The 21563-nt window shown below is 41.5% G+C and overlaps 2 protein-coding genes and 1 long non-coding RNA gene across 5 annotated transcripts in view; 1 reads left to right on the top strand and 2 right to left on the bottom strand.

Annotated features, from left to right (window-relative positions):
• Positions 1–3377, bottom strand: part of ogt.1 (O-linked N-acetylglucosamine (GlcNAc) transferase, tandem duplicate 1) — a 28882-nt gene extending 25505 nt beyond the window's left edge. For both annotated transcript variants that reach the window (XM_057850392.1, XM_057850393.1), the window contains exon 1: positions 2986–3377. In XM_057850392.1, the coding sequence (XP_057706375.1) occupies positions 2986–3022 (37 nt within the window). In that variant the 5' untranslated portion in view covers positions 3023–3377. The remainder of the gene's footprint in view (positions 1–2985) is intronic.
• An 8685-nt stretch (positions 3378–12062) lies between these two features.
• Positions 12063–13413, bottom strand: LOC130923631 (uncharacterized). The gene is made up of 3 exons (XR_009064738.1): positions 13156–13413; positions 12976–13037; positions 12063–12588 (listed from the first exon to the last, which is right to left on the bottom strand). It is a non-coding gene; the product is annotated as an uncharacterized LOC130923631 (long non-coding RNA).
• A 106-nt stretch (positions 13414–13519) lies between these two features.
• On the top strand, positions 13520–19952 carry LOC130923630 (skin secretory protein xP2-like). 2 transcript variants are annotated; one of them, XM_057849433.1, is made up of 4 exons: positions 13520–13583; positions 17560–17715; positions 18857–18912; positions 19004–19952. In XM_057849433.1, exons 1-4 carry the CDS (start codon positions 13571–13573, stop codon positions 19871–19873), a joined length of 1095 nt encoding a protein of 364 aa, XP_057705416.1. In that variant the 5' UTR covers positions 13520–13570; the 3' UTR covers positions 19874–19952. The 2 variants fall into 2 exon arrangements, with proteins under 2 accessions (XP_057705416.1, XP_057705417.1); XM_057849434.1 differs by having other exon boundaries at positions 13558–13583; positions 16770–17715.
• Positions 19953–21563: the final 1611 nt, after the last annotated feature.

The following is a 21563-nucleotide window of genomic DNA, read 5'->3' as shown; positions in this document are numbered from 1 at the left end:
CAGCTGCCTCCGGAGGCCCACAGGCCTCCTTCTTCAGCTTGACAGCATCCCTTACCCCAGGTGTCCACCAGCGGATTCGGGGATTGCCGCCACGACAGGCACCAACCACCTTACGGCCACAGCTCCGATCGGCCGCCTCAACAATGGAGGTGCGGAACATGGTCCACTCGGACTCAATGTCCCCCACCTCCCCCGGGACAAGGGAGAAGTTCTGCCGGAGGTGGGTGTTGAAGCCCTTTCTGACAGGGGATTCTGCCAGACGTTCCCAGCAGACCCTCACAATACGTTTGGGCCTGCCAGGTCTGACCAGCATCTTCCCCCACCATCGGAGCCAACACACCACCAGGTGGTGATCAGTTGACAGCTCCGCCCCTCTCTCTCGCTCTCTCGAGTGTCCAAAACATGCGGCCGCAAGTCCGATGACACGATCACAAAGTCGATCATCGAACTGCGGTCTAGGGTGTCCTGGTGCCAAGTGCACATATGGACACCCTTATGTTTGAACATGGTGTTCGTTATGGACAATCCGTGACGAGCACAGAAGTCCAATAACAGAACACCGCTCGGGTTCTGATCGGGGGGGCCGTTCCTCCCAATCACGCCCCTCCAGGTCTCACTGTCATTGCCCACGTGAGCGTTGAAGTCCCCCAGCAGAACGAGGGAGTCCCCAGAGGGGGCACTCTCCAGCACACCCTCCAAGGACTCCAAAAAGGGTGGGTACTCTGAACTGCTGTTTGGTGCATAAGCACAAACAACAGTCAGGACCCGTCCCCCCACCCGAAGGCGGAGGGAGGCTACCCTCTCGTCTACTGGGGTAAACCCCAGCGTACAGGCACCAAGCCGGGGGGCAATAAGTATGCCCACACCTGCTCGGCGCCTCTCACTGTGGGCAACTCCAGAGTGGAAGAGGGTCCAACCCCTCTCGAGAGGACTGGTATCGGAACCCAAACTGTGTGTGGAGGAGAGTCCAACTATATCTAGTTGGAACTTCTCTGCCTCACACACCAGCTCGGGCTCCTTCCCCGCCAGAGAGGTGACATTCCATGTCCCAAGAGTTAGCTTCTGTAGCCGGGGGTCGGACCGCCAAGGCCCCCGCCTTTGGCTGCCGCCCAAATTGCTACGCACCCCACTGTACTTCGTTGAAGGATTTGTTAAAGGGGTTTAATTAGTGGAACAACTCCTATGCTTACATTATCGTCAGTAGGGCGAGTCAATTTTCCACATACACTACTCACAATGCATTACACGCATAGATTAATTTCACGCAGACCCATTGCCAGACATTAGTCTTAAGGGTGACATATGAAATGGGTGGGCCGGCATGATAATTATTACCCTCTGTCTTCTCTATATTTTGAATTAGTCTAAAGGCTCTTCGGAACTAGTATATTTTGTGGCATGCGTAATCACTCTGCTAGCACGGACAAAAAAAGTCAGTTCGCCCGCTGCGCCGTTCCATTGGCTTTTCTGATTACGCTCAGAGGGGTTCAGAGTACCCCCAACATCTTTGCGAGGGGAAAGTTGGGAGGCTTCCTTTATAGCAGGGGTGGGCAAACCGGTCCTCGAGGGCCGCAGTGGGTCCTGGTTTTTGTTCCAACTGATTCAGCACAGACAGTTTAACCAATGAAGTTTCAGCGGAAACAAGAAGCACCTGACGGCAATCAACTGACTGCACTTGTAAGAAACCAGATTGGTGAAAGGCTGTCCTCATGATGGGTATGAACAAAAACCCGCACCCACTGCGGCCCTTTGTAGAATAGTTTGCCCACCCCTGCTTTATAGTGTGTAAAGGGTGGACAGCTATATGTAACAACCCTTCCACTCCACAAAAAAAAAAAAAAAAAAAAATACTCCTTGGTCATTGTTCGATATTTTTACTGATTTACTGCAATCTACATGTATTTAACTGTTTGAAATGATGACATACGAAGTTTTCCAGTTAGATTGCAACTAGCCACTTTTCACGTCACCCCTTTTTTGGGATCCAATAAAAAGGCAGATTTTTTTCTGCTAATTTGTGCAGCCAAATGCAACACAGAACTTCCCCATTTCGTGTTGTGGGGAAGGGAAAGTAGAAAGCTGCGAATTGAGAACATTTTGAGAGCCTACAAAAGATGCAGCGCGTGTACTAGTAAAAAGAGACTTCTAAAATGGCAGAAACTGGCCATTCTTTTTCGGATATGTGCTTTAATTTCAAGTGTCAAAAACAGTTTAGTTTTAGCATGACGGAGCACCACCCAAAACTGCTCTATAAAAGATTTCAATGAGAGAAAATGCATGTTGAGTTCAACCTAATCACAGCCGTATAACGTACATTTAACCAACATGCTAGCACAACATGATTTTATTTTACTGACTCAACCTGATCACAGCCGTATAAGGTACATTTAAACAACGTGCTAGCACAACATGATTTTGTTTTACTTAGAGATGATGGCAAAATACATGCATGGGGTAAAAAAAAATATATATGTACATGAATGCGGGGTAGCATAACATCAAGCATTTGCTTTCCTTAACTCCGGCTAAGCACCAATGCAAACCTACCCATTTTTATCATTGTTGTCTCTTCAGTAAATGAAATTCAAGGGATTAAAACGCTTCAAACATGCAGAACATGAAGTACAAAAACATTTCACACCAAACATGGCCACACTGAATTCATGTGACAAAACGCTATTTATACAAGCAATCTAGAGTCTAACAATTCGGGTTTGCTGATTGACAAGTCCATAACTACAACAAAGTATGACGAAAAGCATAAACACTTGTCTGCCTTTACGATACGTTCGTGTTTAACATTTCCCAAGGAACGACACCAAATTGCTTAAAACACATTAATACATGATCCACAACAGAATCTCCAAGTTGTTGTATCAGCTTGGTGGCATCCGGCACTAGCCATTTGCTAACTCATGGATGGCATCTATCGTTTTTTCATGACTTATGCCCCTCGCCATTTTATCTTTAAAAAAGGAAACCAACCTGTGCTGTCAGCCACGTTCCCCACGGAGCTCGCCATCTCCTCGGTCTTCGATTCTTGCACGGTGGACGTCAATGTGTCAGCTGGTAGGTATACAGTTTAAGAGAAAAAAAACTTACGACCGAGAAGTCGTCTTTCTCGTCGAACAACGAGCAGCAAGCACGCTGCCAGACACAAAGCGAGCCTTAACCTTTAATTTTCGCCACGTCACGCGCTGCTAATGGGAAACTATTCTTAACAGCTGGTGAAAAAAAATCTCACCACTTCTAATGGAAAAACGAGTAGCTTTCAGAGTGACATTAGCTGTATATTTTTAAGCTAAAACCTAAATGCAGTTTCTATGCAACGCACTCCACGATCAGAAAATGGCGAAGTGGGTGGAACCAAATTTTGGACAGAAAGTAGTCCCACACTCGTCACTTAGACGAAAAATAGCGTGGAAGACATCAAATAATATTTAATTCGTATCAATGTGTTTTTGTATTATTGTAACATTCTTGGGTTTCATCAATCACACAAACGGTGATTGATCCTTACTGCAGAAATAAATGAAGTGAAAAACTATTCCGCGCGCGGGTATACATTGGTGCAGTAACGATGAGGTCAGGCGTAGTGCCAGTAAAACCAATGCGCGAGCTGATCACGTGACAGTCTAAAATAAACCCTTTGCAGAATGCAGATATGAAAAAAACTACAACACTCCAAAATGCATGTGCAAATAATGCAATCCTTGACCTAAAATACACAAACATAATGCCACATTAAAATGCAAGGATGTGGCTTGTCTTTAGTCATTGGTAGGCCGAAAATATATCCTTTTTCATGATAATTGCGATGATGATGATGATGATGGAGCCTAATGTGGTTTGTCTTTATTGCTGTAATGACAGGCTACAGTATGTTGTTTAGCTGAGATAAAAGGAGGCAACCTTCCATGATCTCTCTGTTCATCCATTTTCAAAACCCCTTCTGTCCTTGTCAGAGTGCTGGATACTGCTGTGTATCACAAAAGTGAGTACACCCCTGGCATTTCTGCAGGTATTTATGTATATCTTTTCATGGGACAACACTGACAAAATGACACTTTGACATAATGAAAAGTAGTCTGTGTGTAGCTTATGTAATAGAGTTAATTTATTTTCCCCTCTAATTAACTCAAAATATAAACATTAATATCTAAACCCCTGGCAACAAAACTGAGTACACCCCTATGAAAAAACGTACATCCCTAAATGTCCAAATTGAGAACTGCTTGTCATTTTCCCCCCAAAATGTCACATGACTCGTTACAGGAGTACTGTCAGCATTGCTGCAGAGATTGGAGAGGTGGGGGGGTCAGCCTGTTAGTGTTTAGACCATACGCCGCACTCTACATCAAATTGCTGTGCATGGCTGTCACCCCAGGAGGAAGCCTCTTCTGAAGACGGTACGCAACAAAGCCTGCCCGTCTCATCAGACCATAGGACATGATTCCAGTAATCCATGTGCTTTGTTGACATGTCTTCAGCAAACTGTTTGCAGGCTTTCTTGTGTACCGTATTCAGAAGAGGCTTCCTCCTGGTGTGACAGCCATGCACAGCAATTTGATGTAGAGTGCGGCGTATGGTCTGAGCACTAACAGGATGACCCCCCACCTCTTCAATCTCTGCAGTAGTGCTGACAGCACTCCTGTAATGAGTCACATGACATTTTGTGAGGGAAAATGACAAGCAGTGCTCAATTTGGACATTTAGGGATGTATGTTTTTCATAGTGGTGTACTCACTTTTGTTGCCAGGGGTTTAGATATTAATGACTATATTTTGACTTATTTTGAGGGGAAAATAAATTAACTCTATTATATAAGCTACACACAGACTACTTTTCATTATGTCAAAGTGTCATTTTGTCAGTGTTGTCCCATGAAAAGATATACTAAAATATCTGCAGAAATGCCAAGGGTGTACTCACTTTTGTGATACACTGTATCTTAGCTGACTTCGGGTGAAAGGCAGACTACACCCTAAACTGGTCAGTCAGTCGTCGGGCACACACAGAGATGGACAACCAGTCACACAACCACATCGCCACTGAGTGGGAACCGATCCCACTACAGACTACACCATCGCTGACTCCCAAAAAATATTGTGCATGCAAAAAAAGTAAAAATAATTATGTTCCTGCCTAAAGGTCATGCTCTAGAAATACAGTGCCCCCCATAATTATTGGCACCCCTGGTTAAGATGTGTTTTTTAGCTTCTAATATTTTTTTTAATTCAAATAATATGGGACCTTAATGGAAAAAAAGAGAAAAATCCAACCTTCAATACATGTGCATTTATTCAGTGGGGAAAAAATCCCACATAAAGAAATAATTATTTGACATCAAATAATGTGTGTCACAATTATTAGCACCCCTGGTGTTAATACTTTGTACAACCCCCTTTTGCCAACAAAACAGCACCTAATCTTCTCCTATAATGTTTCACAAGATGGGAAAAGACAGAAAGAGGGATCTTCAGCCATTCCTCTTTACAGAATCTCTCTAAATAATCCAGAGACCTGGGTCCTCTCCTCTGTACTCTCCTCTTCAGCTCACCCGGCAAAAGATTTTGATTTTTAAATGTCCTGATATTTCAAAGCATTCATGATGTCATGCACCCTAACAATGTTCCCAGGGCCTTTGGAAGCGAAACAGCCCCACAGCATCACTGACCCACCCCCATACTTCACAGTGGGTATGAGGCCGTTTTCAGCATGCACATCTTTCGTGGCATGGCAGACCCACTTCGACTGTTGCCAAAAAGCTCAATCTTGCTCTCCCAGGCTCTCCCAGGCTTCAACTGGGACCATGTGTTTTGGTCAGATGAGACCAAGATTGAGCTTTCTATCCTAGGCTCCGAACTTCCTTTGTGGATCAGTGGCGCCACCAGGGGGTGGCCAGGGGTGGCCACAGCCACCCCTATAAATTGGTTGGCCACCCCACTGGCCACCCCGCTTGGCAGTATATCGTTAGATTGTTGTAGCATCGGTTATGCATTTCATCCCAAATGAATGCATTTATTTTGTTTTGTTAAATATAGGGCTGTCAAATTTATCGCATTAACGGGCAGTAATTAAATTTTTTTTAATTAAGCACGTGAAAATATTATCGCAATTAACGCATGCGCAGTACAACTCATTCACGCATTGCCGCAAACAGCCTACCATGGCGTCGTTTTACTTCTATACAGAGATTTGAGGCAGTGTCAAGTGAGTGGAGTAGATAAAAGCGTTCATTGGGGCCGTGCTTTGGCAAAAGCTTTGTCATCTCTCCCACAGCAACTATAAATATTGTGGGAAGCGACATGGGGAAGAATGACAGGAGTCGATCTTTTTCTTAACACCCTGTAGTGTACCCAATGCAGAGAAGCTATATCATTTGCAGCAACCACACACAGTCATGGTTGCACCACTTCCCATCATGCATTTGGGCAGAACAGTTAAGTCGCTACAGTATCATTTACTGAAATCTCAAGAAATACACTAGATGGCAATATTTAGTCACAATATACAAACTCACATTTATCCTTTAAGAATTACAAGTCTTTCTATCCGTGGATCCCTTTCACAGGAAGAATGTTAATAATGTTAATGCCATCTTGTTGATTTATTGTTATAATAAACAAATACAGTACTTATGTACAGTATGTTGAATGTATATACTGTATCTGTATTGTCTTATCTTTCTATTCCAACAATAATTTAAAGAAAAATATGGCATATTTTAAAGATGGTTTGAATTGCGATTAATTACGATTAATTAATTTTTAAGCTGTGATTAACTCGATTAAAATTTTTAATCATTTGACAGCCCTAGTTAAATGTACACCTTATGCCTAAAATATACATAACACAATAAACAGAATTGTTGCGGAACTCAAAATGATGACTGGACAGTTACGGACTATGCACATTAAATCATTAGTCACATCAAATATTACACAATAAACCAAAGTATATCAGTAGCCGTGTCCTTAAGTCTTTCTGATAGTTTTCCCCTGACCTTTTTACTGCAAAAATATAATAAAAACCTGAAATTATAGCTTTTAGTTTTGGCCACCCCAAGATTTTAAGTGGCCCCATCTGGCCACCCCTATGAAAAATTTCTGGAGGCGCCACTGGTGGAGTTTGCAGGTTCTCCCTGTGCGTGGGTGGGCTTTCTCTGGATATTCTGGCTCCCTCCCACATCCCCAAAACATGTATAATAAGAGGAATGATGACTGTTATCCATAGTTAGGAGTGTGCAAGGTTATTTGTCAAAATGTGGCCATGCAATAGCCTACCGCAAGAATGGTATTTTTAGATCGCAAGGCTGTGTGATGTCACCATCGTAAACCGGAAGCGGGTCAACATAGAAGCGCGCTCGCATTCAACCCATGGTAGTAGGTTATCTTTCAAAAAAGACCATGCCGAGTAAACACTGCTGCTATGGAACTTGTAGAAACAACTCTTGACATTAAGACTGTTTAGCCTGGAACTCCAGACTCACCGCTGTTCCAGCTATAGAGTCTGGGACCCAGCTCCTTATTGGCCTCTCGAACCTGAACAAAATCGTCCGTGCAATCAGATTTGTTTGTTTGCGTAACGTGTTCTCAACGAGCAACGTTACTCTTGCACGTCAGAAGTCGTCTCCACAACAACACAGATGGTGAACGGGAGAGCCAAGAATATGTTCCTATCCGTGGTAAATTCAGTTTTAAATGACCAAAAACACATTGAGTCGCTAAAACCAACAGTCTGTCTCGCGCTAGCCATGTTGAATAAACTTCTCCGTTCTCTGCCCTCCGCGTATGTTTATGTCCTCGCGCTAGAGTTTCTTGTTACTTCATCTACGTCACGTCCGCCCGTCGCTGATTGGTCCACTCCGCTGTCGGTTTTCTGTGGCTTGCTCCGCCCTGGGAATTTGATCTGCTGAACAGTCGCCAGACTCAATAGCTAGAAGAGCGGCGAGTCCGGAGTTCCAGGCTAACGACCGTCCACATATGAAAGATGTTTTCGTCATATGTTTCCCGAAGCCAAAACTCAGAGGAAAAAATGTGAACAATGGATTAACTTGTCCAGACGTCCAAAAGACCAGTTTAACGCCAGCAAGGTGAAGCCATTTACCTTCATATGCAGTAAACATTTTGTTGGGGGCCGTGGTCCTACAGACGACAACCCTAATTATTGCCTGCCACAGCCTGCCCCGAAGAGGTAAGGCATTTTGATATATTTATTTATTTTTTTGCGTGGTGTTTTGCCGTGCTGCTTCTGTCTGACAACGAATGACCTGGAAAAAAAATATATATATATATATTCATATATCACAACAGGCCTAGTAGGCCTATTTTTCTAAAATACGGATATTTAATCAATTAGCCATGTTTGGCCTTGGTCTTTTAGTAGTAAGCCTGTTCATGCCTACAGGTAGGCTCTAGATTTAACACCTTTACCCTTTCTGTTGTGAATAAACAACTTTGGTAACGGGGAAGTGTAAATAAATTAACCGAATTAAGATTTGTTATTCATGAAAAATGAAGTGTCCGTTGGCTGTCACAGTACCATTTACGATTGCTACACAAAAATAGCAATATAAATTACCCCTAAGAACGGTCAGAGACTTAAGACAACCAAAGGATATAATATATAAGAAAGACAGGGCATATCGTGGTAAAGCATAGCTTATTGAAACAGGAGAATGTCATTGTCAGAGGTGTAAACCAGGCAATGCACAAGAAAAAGGTGTCGATTAAAAAGCTACCTCTGGATCAGGTCGGCTCTTTCCCCCATTAGGCTGTATTGGCTGAGCGAAAATTGTGTTGGTTCATTCCACTAAAGTGGATCTACATGACCTCTGCATTGTAATTTACATACGTTGCTAATTAGTACCAAAAAAAAAGTTCTACTCACGGTTTCCAGTCATTTTTTAGTAATTAGCGTTTTCGTGTCGGTCTTTTTTCCCCGTGGGGCAGTGATATTGATACGGCGGAGTCGTATCATCAGTGTGTGAAGCCATTTTAGGTCACGTGCACCAATAGAAGACGAGGATTGTTGCTATGGGTTTCAAAAACAAACAACATGGCGGCGACTGTGTCAAGCTACGACACGAGCGAAGATGAACAAAAGATAAGAAAACCGCATTCGAAATTTAGTCAAAAGGCATCGAAATGATGCTATATAGATCTCTCAACTGTCCAAGGGCGAAAAAGGGCAGGAATTTGGAAAAAACGTGCAGAGCCCACGTGGTTGCGTCAGACAATGGCTTTCTCCCCAGGCTCCGTCGAAGGATCTTGCTGAAAATGCGTCGACTGGGATTTTTAATGATATTAACTACAGGTAAGCCACACGCACGCCTTTACTACAAGGTTAATTGTTATTAACTTATGCTCACAAAATTCTTATTTAAACTAGTGTTGTAACGATACAATTTTTAGCCCAGATATCAATACCACTTTGTTATAAAATGTATATACAGTGTATAGAAAGTGAATCCAGTAGAACTTTTTATTGCATACCTGTTATGGGTGACAAAGGTTAAATAAACCTTTTGGCTCAAGAACATCAAGCTGTAGTCAATAAAAGCCCTGATACTTACGTGGCAGTGATTGCTGTAAGTCTGCAGATAGATTTACAGTGTAAATTGCATTTTTTCACAGGAGGAGGCAACAGAACGAGGACTGACGTCTCTAAGGTCTCTGCAGCTCCTGGCACTAGTGTGTGTTCAGCACTCATTGGCATCCATACATTCACAGGTTGTGACTCTGCTTGTGCCTTTCATGGCAAAGGCAACAAAACATTTTCTTTTGCACGTCATAAAAAAGAATACCTGACTGGGTTTACAAAGCTGGGCAGCAGTTTTAAACTTGACCTACAAACATTTAACACGTTGTGTAAATACGTGTGCCACCTGTTTGGCCAGTCATATGCCAAAAATGATGCCAAATGCAGATCTTTCTGTATGGCCTCGTCAGTCTTGCCAGAACATTCTATTCCCCCAAAAACTAATGCTCTGTACCAACATTGCAGGACAGCAACCTATCAAGCAGCAATTATGAAACGTTGTCTGACAGGTAAAATGTGTGCCACTTCACCCACTGGGAATGGGTGGGACATTGAGGATGGGCAGTTGGCAGTGACATGGATGACTAAAAATCCTGCCCCTGATACTGTTTTGCAAGTAGTCAACTGTACTTGAAAGACAACCAACTGTGACATGGGAAGATGTTCCTGTATGTCTGCAAAACTTTCTTGTGCTGATTTATATCGGTGCAAAGCATTTGAGAATGTTTCCAAAGAAACAGAAGACACTTGGATGGGATGATGACTTTGATGAAAGCGATTTTGAGGAGTAATGTTGTCATGTACAGTTTTACTATTTTTTTTATTTATATACTGTATATATATATATATATATATATATATATATATATATATGTATATATATTTTTTTTAAATTCGTTTTTCAATATTTGTATGTGTAATAATGTGTATTTTTATAGTATGAGACACTTCCATGTTTAAATAAATGTTGTGTACCAACAGTACCATACTTGAACGATTCCAACCTTTTGTGTATATACAGTGTGATTAAAAAAGGCTGTGCCAAAATCATAATGTCATGTCAAATACGAAAAACATTAAAAAAAAAAAAAAAAAAAAAAACTCTACCTTGGACAGATGTAGGAAGTAACTAAATTCAATTTCATGTTTTCATAGTATTCATATATGGCCATCACCAGCATCATGGACAACATCAAGTTGGCATGACAATTCCTCCCTCCCGCGTTGATTGCGTCTGTTTAAATCTTTCATGTCATCAATATTTGCTGGAAGTGGTGGAACATACACTTAGTGTATAACATACGTATGTGCCATAAAGGTGGATAATGAACTTTGTCTTTAACATACCCACACGTCCAGCAAGTACTGATGATGTGAAATATCGAACAACAGTTGCAATCAAGACAATAACTGCGACATGCACACGTTTGAGAGGAATTCTCATCGTGGCTTGATTTTGTCCGTGCTGCTGGGTGTGCTCACATTTGAGCACTTGTGAAACATGAAATAAAACTTGGAAGTTATCTTCAACACGTGTCCATCACTTCTTTTGTGATGTCTTTCATTTTTTAAGTATCACCTTATGATTTTGGCACATTATTTTTTGATCATCCTGTAATTTTTTGTCTTATTCCATTTTTGCCATGATTCACATTTAGGAGGGTGTGGTAGCAATTCGGTTGATTTTCAGCCAGTTATGATCATGGTGTGCATTTTTTATTTTATATTTTCATCGCATAGTAGGTTGTGATATTTTTAATATATGACACATAAGCCTTTAGCTTAATTCAATATATATTTCATTGTGCTGGGTGCAAATCATTAATGTTGAAGTGTTTCCTTCAAGAAATTAGCTACATTTCTCATTCTGAATTCACCTATGTGTATACTAAGGCACCAATACTTGTTTCAAATGTTTGGTAGATGTGTTTATGACATTTGATAAAGATTTTGTGTTGCCAGAATTAATATAACACTTAAAACAAGCAAAAACAGCAACACTAGATCTGTATTTTTGTGTATTCACATCAAGATACATTTCTGGCTGGTGACTAAGTTTGGAGGGTATTGGCTTTGAAAAAATGCATTGAACGCATAGATCCAGCGTAGTGGAATGAAATCCATTTTCTAAGCACTTTTTCCATGGTCCCAATAAAGCCATATTTCCACAAGCTTGTCCATTCGCAGCACTTCCTGGTCAACTCTAATCTTTTAATGGACGACGGTCTCACAGAAGAAGTTGTAGCTGTCAGTGAAGGGCGTTTCAGTTCTGAAAAACACGCACACACACATAAACCATGTGTGAACTGTTTCATTCATATCATATTTACATAATCTTCCAATCCAAATTGGCAGAATAGACAAGCCTAGATAGGCTTGTCTATTCTGCCATTTTTTCCTGAATAAAATTATCAAATAGGTTTTTGGAACTACAGTTAAACAAACTAAATACTATGTTATTTGTCAATCTAAACTTTTTGCTCAAAGTTAACAATCTAACATCATAATAATGACCGCTACAGCCCAGAACTCACATTGCAAGTGAAGGAATTTAGTCCTCCCAGCCCAAACCCCACGGGGAGGCCGGCAACAGAACGGAAATGTGCTCCGCCGCTGGACGCCCCCGAAGAGCCAGGCCAGGAGGAAGCCAAACTCCGCGCGTTCCTGTGTTAACCCTTTGCACACTGACTCCATGTTTCAAAAGCTTGAAGAACACTCGCCGAAAACAGGTTGACAATTTATTCGTCGACAATGGTAAAAAACAAGGCAAAAACAGACGACGGAGGGACAATTCTGGATCCAAAACAAGGCTACATGTTTCCGAGCAGAAGAAAATCTGTCTTATCTCAGTGTCCAGTCTTTTTGAAGTCTTTGCTGACGTGGGTCTTGTCGAAGGCATTTCTGGGCGTTGCTTTTGGGCCGCCCCCGCTGTGGCCGGTTTTGGGCGGCTTAGGTTCGTGCGCGGATTGGGACGCCCGCTATCAACTTTGCTGCCCGGGCTGGTTGTACTTGTTTTAGGACAAAGCGCTTTGTCCTTGGAGTTTGCTGGGAGAGCAGATTACCCGAGTTGGTGCGTCACTCTTGTGATAAGACGGCATTGTGTATCTCTTCTATTTCTTCTCATTAAACTATGGTGTGCTATTTATTTTATATTAGTAGTGTAGTCCTACCGTAAATATGAAAATGATACTATTTCCTGATTAATTATATTACGTGTGTTAGACTAATGCAAACAGTTAGACGGTGCCTACGAAAACCTGTACCATATGTATGTGTTAGACTATATATGTGTTAGACTAATGCAGACAATTATATGGTGTGTGCGATGACGATATTGTTTCTCCTTCACAAGTCTTAACTTCATATGTGATCTGACCAGAAGCCCCCCAACTCACATAGTTATTCACAACAAAAGACGTGTGTGTGGTTTACCTGTAGTCAATGTCGTTAAAAATCCCACTCGACGCATTTTCAGCAAGATCCTTCGACGGTGCCTGGAGAGAAAGCCATTGTCTGACGTAGCCACGAAGGCTTAGCAAGCTGCCCGCCGTTTCGGCCAAATTCCTGCCGTTTTTCAATTAACCTTGTAGTAAAGGCGTGCGTGTGGCTTACCTGTAGTTAATATCGTTAAAAATCCCAGTCGACGCATTTTCAGCAAGATCCTTCGACGGAGCCTGGGGAGAAAGCCATTGTCTGACGCAACCACGTGGGCTCTGCACGTTTTTTCCAAATTCCTGCCCTTTTTCGCCCTTGGACAGTTGAGAGATCTATATAGCATCATTTCGATGCCTTTTGACTAAATTTCGAATGCGGTTTTCTTATCTTTTGTTCATCTTCGCTCGTGTCGTAGCTTGACACAGTCGCCGCCATGTTGTTTGTTTTTGAAACCCATAGCAACAATCCTCGTCTTCTATTGGTGCACGTGACCTAAAATGGCTTCACACACTGATGATACGACTCCGCCGTATCAATATCACTGCCCCACGAGGAAAAAAAAGACCGACACAAAAACGCTAATTACTAAAAAATGACTGAAAACCGTGAGTAGAACTTTTTTTTTGGTACTTATTAGCAACGTATGTATATTATAAAGCAGCGGTCATGTAGATCCATGTCAATGGAACGAAATCCATTTTCTAAGCACTTTTTCCATGGTGCCAATACAGCCTACATCTTTTTCAGCCTTCGACACGCAAGCCATCTCTTTAACTGAACATTTGTATGTTCTTCCACATCGTTACCGGTGAATTTGGCACCAGGGACATAATTTTCGGATTGGTAGTTTCAGCTCAGTAGACACCTCGTTCGTACACTATTTACATGCATCTAGCATGAGGGACAAACTCGAGTTTGACCCCCCCCAGCAACAGTTGCTAATGTCATGAATATTAATGAGTAATGGTGACGTGCTAAGTGCAGTACGCTATTGGCTGCCCATAGTTAGCTGGGCTAGATAGGCTCCCATGCCCTTCATGAGCATAAGCAGTACACAAAATCAATACATTATTAATTAAAGTAAAAACTTCCTTTTCATTGAAGTACATCAACACTTTTCCTCTTTTTTGTCATCTAGTCATGTCTTTTGTCAAGTTCACATACACATATACAGGGTTGCTATCCTGAAAGCATAGTATCCAATCCGAATTGTCAACCGCTAGCAAGATGTTTAGCTGGCTCATTTATTGAGTACGACTTCAAGAATCTGAGAGAAGGCCAAATTACGTAATGTGAAATTACGGTAATGGGGAGCTCAACCAATAATGTAATCAAATGTAATTTTGGGTTTTATTGGCCAAAATGGCATATGTTGATGCAGGTTGACGCGCGCGAACCTGAATGACCTCAGACCTGCTCATTATGGTCGTTTTGTGCATTTCTGGATCAAAATACATCTCCAGGCACTCTGTGACACTTTCGTGGCCACCCGAGACATACTATTTTGGGCCACACTCGCATAGTGTAAAACCTTAGTTCTCTAGCAAAACATAACGTTGGACATCTAGCCCTTTATGCAGGACTTTCAAGCGGAGAAACTGGCAGAAAGCTCTCGGAATTTCCTGATAAACTGTACAACCAATCGCTGAAGATGATTGAAGATTTTTTATATATGGTATCACCATTTTTATGTTCATTTAGGGGGCCAGCATTGTTGACGTGGCCGTCAAAGCTGACCGAGTGGAATCAGAGAAAAAAAGCTTTTTTCGTTGAAAATTCTTGTGAATAAATGCTTAAATCTCTGAATTGTTTCAGATATGGACATGAAACAGTCTCGATTCTTGGTTAAAAGCGAAAAAAAAAAAAATAAACGTGTAGTTAGCATTTATTTTACATAAATATGTCGAAATACGATGCTAGTCTGTCAGTCAATGTGGCGGCCGCCATATATGTAAACAGAGCTTTTCCGGTGAAAATTTTTGTGAATAAATGCTTAAATCCTTGAATTTTTTATAGATATGGATGCCAGTCTCGATTCTTGATTAAAAGCAAAAAAAAAAAAAAAAAAAACGTGGAGTTCGCATTTATTTTACATAAATATGTTGGAGTACAATGCTAGTCTGTCAGTCAATGTGGCGGCCGCCATATGTAAACATAGCTTTTCCTGTGAAAATTCTTGTGAATAAATGCTTAAATCCCTGAATTCTTTATGGATATGGGCGCAAGACAGTCTCGATTCTTGGTTAAAAGCAAAACATAAAAAAACCGTGCAGTTAGCATTTATTTTACGGAAATATATTGAAGAATGATGCTAGCCTGATAGACAATGTAGCAGCAGCCTTAAAACAAAGAGCTTTTTACGTTGAAAATTCTTGTGAAAAAACAAAAAATATAATAATTACCTTGAATCTTCGAACAAATCACTTCTGAGTAGGGATGGGAATTGATAAGATTTTTACGATTCCGATTCCATTATCGATATTACTTAACGATTCGATTCTTTATTGATTCTCTTATTGAGTCTAATTTGGACTAATGGACTGTATGAGGTTCTGGGTTCAATATGTTTTATGTTTCATTCGCCTCAGGGTGTCGGTTAGAACACAAGGAGCTGAGAGTGGAGTAGGTCTTTGGCACTTTTAATCCAATTTGGCAACAGGCACAACTATGTATTTAAAGGCAATGGCACTTGATATGAGAATCACTCAATGAGCAGATAAGAGCATGCGTGGATGTGTGGGTATATGTGTGGTTCTGAAAGGAAAGAAAATTACATCATATTAGTGCTGATGCAATAAAGAATGCAAATTGACTGTAAAGCAGTCAATGACACACAAACATGACTCGCACAGTATAATGAACACAAAGGTGGGGGGGCGCGAGCGCGCGCGCACAACCCGGAAGCACGCTGCGTGCATGTGCTGTCATCTTGGCCATAAAAGTGGCAAAAACTAAGCACTTTACACTCATATGGATGTACAACACCATTTGCTAAACTAACACGTTCCCTCTTAACACAAATGTGCAACGCGAATATAATGTAAACAACGCTCTCCTCGACGCAGCGAGGACGAGCGGGATCAACCAGCCGACGTAACAGTAAAAACACGAAACGGTCGCGCTGATAACGGCTCTAACTTATCATCATAACTTTATGACATGAAGAGGAAATACATTTGTTCATGGACGCACACAGATTAACAGGTTGCTGCACTCTGCTCGAAATGCGCACCTTACACCTATTCTCGGTCCCAGAGTACGCAGCACGAGTGACGTAGGACAATAACAGGAAGTAACTGATTGGTTGCTATGGGAACGAAGGCATATCCAAGGAACTTTTCTAACAGGAGTATTAAAATTGCTAATAAAATCGTTGAGGATTATTTTAGATGTATTTATGTTATATTTTACTTATAGAGTATTCAATAAGGAATACGATAGACCCATTAATAGACTTTTTGGGAAAAATCACCATTTCTTTAAGTAGTCTCATAAATAATGACCTGGCCTGTGAAAATTATTGCAATGCATACTCACTCAGTGACGACTCCTCAGATTATACTTGATGAGTGGTCATTCTTTGAGTTATCATGTACTCTTACTTGTTGATTCGACTGTGTGTAACATGCGTAAATTACAGGACGTAATTTGTGCTGGCTGGAATCGACAAGAGAATCGTTAGATAAACTGCCAAACGATTCCATGGAATTAAAACACACGGAACCGGTTCTCTATACTCGATTCCCCATCCCTACTCCTGACACAATCCTTCCTGTTTGTATATGGTACAGCTTTCGGACTTTTTCAACATGAATCTGGCATTGATTCACTGCATGTGTCGCTGTGACTGACTGCAAATAACTGAAGCGGATTGTGGAATGCCCCCTACTTGAAGACGTGGCGCAGTGAAGGTCGAATCTGCCCTGTCAACATCATTATGAATTCTATGAGTGGCTGCATGAGTTGGGAGGCGCGATTGTATCTTCTAATGTGAACAAGTGGAATCCCACAAATCCATTATAACTCTGTTACACTTGCACTATTTGTTGACTTTGGGTCACTTCCTGCACATTTTGGGGCAATTCAGGGTCACTTCCTGAACATTCTGGATCATTTCCTGTTGATTTTAGGGAATTCTAGTGTCATTTTTTAGATTCTGGTGATTTTTTTTTCAGGTGACTTCCTGTTGCTATCGGGGTTTTTTCCCCCCTTTAGAAATTAGCGCGGCAGTTGGAAATAAATGAGGATGTTTTTCCTCAAATTTCGATGGAACAGTACTTTTTTTGGCTTTTGTGCACCTTGATTTCCAGAGTTTTTTGATGTGCAAAGCATGTGAATTAAAAAGAAATACTGTATATAGGATGAGATACATTTTGAAATGTGGAGATTTCAACGTTTTTTTCCATTGTAAATTAATTAATGGGGCGTTTTTGTTTTTTTTGCTTTGCAAAGCATCCCCACATTTAGCTTAAGGGAGGGCAAACAAATATGACCATTTACCGCCTAACTGAAATCGAGTTCAAAGAGCATGACGTCAGAACGGTCTCTTTGCTCTTTCATCTCAACTCTGCATATAAGCAGTTCACGCCGCGTATAAGAAAACTTTCAGATGCACTACTGGAACGCGCACGACTCAGCCAAAGACAGTCGACTCATCTGGACAAGAGTTTTTTGGACCAGCCATGGCCATGGAGCACCTTGCATCTCATCTTGTTGCAAACATTGAAAAACTGGGAGGTAAGTTTGATTAACATGCATTATTTACTCGCAACGTTTATTCGTTGTGTGACAGAGACACGCTTACCTGTTGCTGCGTCTACAAATGCTTGAGATGAGACTCATAAATATCAAACATCATTTGTGAATCTTTTATTTGCGGAGATTTCCTAACGGTTTTTTGTCCATTTTGCGTTGCGCGAAGTTTTTGCGATCTATTTGCACTTAGCTTCGGTCGTGAAACTGACGGAGAATGTTGACACTTGCAACCCGCGTTCAGCATCTTTGTTAGCATGTTGTCTTTGGCTAGCTTGACAAATGTGCAGCAAAAATAAATAGGAAATGCTAAACCGTTTGCACTTCTCCTGCCTTCAGACGTTAAGTGAGACTACATATACTGTATATTTTCTTTCTTCGTCATGTAGTGGCCACAAGTGGCACAATAGTTATAACAATTAAATCTCACATGCACGCAGCCAGGCTTCTTCCGAGTAAGTGGAACACGAGGTTACGAATTGATAAATAATTTAAAAGCTGTTCATTGTTGATGAAAATGGACGTGAATTCTCAAGTACTTAGCTTCATTTCGAACTTAAAAATGCAAAAGATTTCAGTTACTCCAAGTAGTGATTAGTGAGGTAAGTTTTCTAAGCAAGCCTAAACAATATTATAAAGCAATAAATGCCAAGTTTGCACTATAATACTAACAGCCCAAAGCAGTGCTCAAAGCCACACCATTTATAAACTCAGAGCAAATTCCATCCCCACAAACCCCACTTCAGCACAATCCCGTCGACTGAAAATGAAATTAAATTTGAAATGCTTGTTAAAAACTGAATCTGAATAATGTACTTTAAAATTGGATTGCTTGATTTGAATCATTGGATTAAAAAGTGAAAACGATTAGTATAATTTGAAAATGAATATATCAGTTTGGAACCGTACTCCAACAAACCTGAAACAAATAATCGTAATGATCATGACATTCAATTTGGCTTCTCAGAAAATTTATTTCACCTTCACAAAAAAAATAAAATAAATAAATACAAAAATATAAATAAAACCCGCCTTTCATTTTTTCAGATTCAAATATTTCAACTGAAATTCAGTTTGAAAAATACAATTTCAGTTTTTCATTTTTTTCTACATTTTGTTTTCACAGACATTCTTGATGACCTGCTTGAGCAGTATATGGCGTTGAAACAGCATGCACAACAGGTAAACAAAAAAACAAAAACAAAAGATGCCTTGTTTGACTTGAGCAAAAATATAACTTTAACAAAAATATAACAACTTTGTTTGTGTTTAGGTCATGGAAAAGATGCCTGAAGTCCCTGTGCCCCGGGTGCGGCAGGCCCCCATCCCTGCGCCCCGCCTGCGATGGGCCCCAGTCGCTGCCCCTCGGCTGTGGCAAGTCCCTGTCCCTGCACCCTGGTGGACCAAGGCTCCTGTCCCTACGCCCCAACTGCAAAAGGCTTTCCTTATGCCGCAGCTGTCTGAGGCCGCAGTTCCTCTGCCCCGGCTGCATCAGGCCCCAATTCCTTTGCCCCGGCTGCATCAGGCTCCAGTTCCTCTGCCCCGTCTGCGTCAGGATCCAGTTCCGCTGTGCCAGGCCCCAATTCCTCTGCCCAGGCTGCGCCAGGCCCCAGTTCCTGTGTCCTGGCTGCAGCAGGCCCCTGTAGCTGCACCACGGCTGCGTCAGGCCCCAGTTCCTCTTCCCAGGCTGCGTCAGGCCCCAGTTCCTCTGCACGGGCTGCGTCAGGCCCCGGCCCCACGGCTGTGTCATTCCTTGGTTCCTGTGACTTGGCTGCAACATGCCCTTGTCCCTGCTCCCCGACTGCCTAAGGCCCCTGTCGTTGCGCCCTGGCTGGGGCAATCCCCTTTTCCTGTGCCACAGCCCGAGGTCCCCATACCTGTGTCCCGGCTGCGACAGGCCCCCGTACCTGCGCCTCGACTGCAGCAAGCCTCTTTTACTGTGCCACAGCTACTGCATGCCTCAGTCCCCGAACCCCAGCTGTGGCAGGCCCCCGTCCAGGCGCCCAAGCTAATGCAGGCCCGCATTTCCTCATCCCAACTGCCCAGGACCCCTGTTCCTGTACCCCGGCTGCCTAGGATGCCTATCTCTGCACCCCCACTGTGTCAAACACATCAAAACAGCTTTGTATTTTCTATTGTTTGAGATAAATTGGAAATGATTGTGTTCAATGTGTATATAATATTGTATTAAATTGATTACGAATTGGTTACGTTTTGTTTATTCCTCTTTTTTTGCATGCACCTTTTATATTTACCATTCAGTAGACAGTAGGCACCCAAGATCCGATGGAAATGGAGCGCAAGCTTCGGTGTTGGACTCGTCACTTGTGCCATGTGACAGTGGTTCTGCTTCTGGTTCGAACATGTATGGTAGAATCTCTCCAGTCTGATTCTTTTAGATTTACTTTTAAATCCTCATATAACCCACTTTCAAATTTGTATTCCAACTCGTGACACGATAAAGTCAGCAAGTCTCGACCACTGTTTTCCACTGACTCATATACCCACTGCTCAAATCAATAGTTATAGATCTGTGTAGGCCTTTATATGGTGTTTTTGAATACACCTCCAGGCACTATGTGACGCTGTCGTGGCCACCCAAGACACACTATTTTTGGCCACATTTTCATGGAGACATGGTGTAAATACTTAGTTCTCTGGCAAAACATGACTTTGGACGTTTAGATGTTAATGCAGCACATTCAGGTGGAGAAACTGGCACAACGCTCTGAGAGTTTCCTGATAAACTGTACAACCAATCATTGAACATGATTGAAGATTTTTTTATATCTGCTATTACTTTTTAAAAGTTTATTTAGTAAATGTGTATTTTTCTAATTCTCATCCACAAGAATGTGACAGGAGTAAACTTAAAATGAGTTGTGGTGGCAAGCACTTTACTGAGATCACAGCTCATGCGGTAATACAAAAGCAGAGGTCAAAATAGCATATGGACAATGGGAATCACGTCTCCTTTTGACTCCCTCCACTTCTTCTCGGTTATCAGGCATCATGGTGTCATTGGGTAAATATAATTAGCTAATGATAGCACCACTATGTTCATGGGTAGCATCTCAATGTATTTCTTCTTCTTGTTATTCTCCTCTTCTGTCTGCTTCCCTCCTTTCCGTCCTCCCAGTACCTAAGAACTACAGTAAGAAAGTAAGAACTACAATAGTAATTAATGTAATAACTAGGGCTGACAAAAATATCGCGTTAACGGGCGGTAATCAATTTTTTAAATTAATCACGTTAAAATTAGGGCTGCCAAACGATTAAAATTTTTAATCGAGTTAATTACAGCTTAAAAATTAATTAATCGTAATTAGTCGCAATTAATCGCAATTCAAACCATCTATAAAATATGCCATATTTTTCTGTAAATTATATATATATTCTGTAAAATAAATTGTTGGAATGGAAAGATAAGACACAAGATGGATATATACATTCAACATACGGTACAAAAGGACTGAAGTGGGCATTTCACTCTACTGTCATTTAAATCTGTCTATGCTGTCCTCACTCCGAAGCGTCTACATTTTCCAAAGCTAGACAGCTAGTGAACGACGCCTTAATAATTAGACTTCTTCCTTTTTCATCTGATATATTAATAAAATGGCCTCAAACCATTGTCCTCTTTAGACCGTCGTAAAACTACAAAAAAACAAGTACACAAGCATTGCATTAGCAACAACGTTAGCTTAGCACGCTATACAGGTTCACTAAACACAAACAAAAAGCGTCTCATACAAAAAATATAACATTTTGTTTACTAACATAGTATGTACATTCTTTACAACAACCATACTTACGGACAAATCTTGTCCAAG

The sequence above is a fragment of the Corythoichthys intestinalis genome, chromosome 11, assembly GCF_030265065.1.
Source record: "Corythoichthys intestinalis isolate RoL2023-P3 chromosome 11, ASM3026506v1, whole genome shotgun sequence".
NCBI classification, from domain to species: domain Eukaryota; kingdom Metazoa; phylum Chordata; class Actinopteri; order Syngnathiformes; family Syngnathidae; genus Corythoichthys; species Corythoichthys intestinalis.
This window is presented reverse-complemented; position numbering and strand designations above follow the sequence as displayed.

Excerpts from the sequence above, each read along its gene's own strand:
- LOC130923630 (XM_057849433.1), top strand. Across the intron at positions 17,716-18,856 it reads AAACATTGAAAAACTGGGAG|ACATTCTTGATGACCTGCTT; the intron begins GTAAGTTTGATT and ends TTGTTTTCACAG. Across the intron at positions 18,913-19,003 it reads TGAAACAGCATGCACAACAG|GTCATGGAAAAGATGCCTGA; the intron begins GTAAACAAAAAA and ends GTTTGTGTTTAG.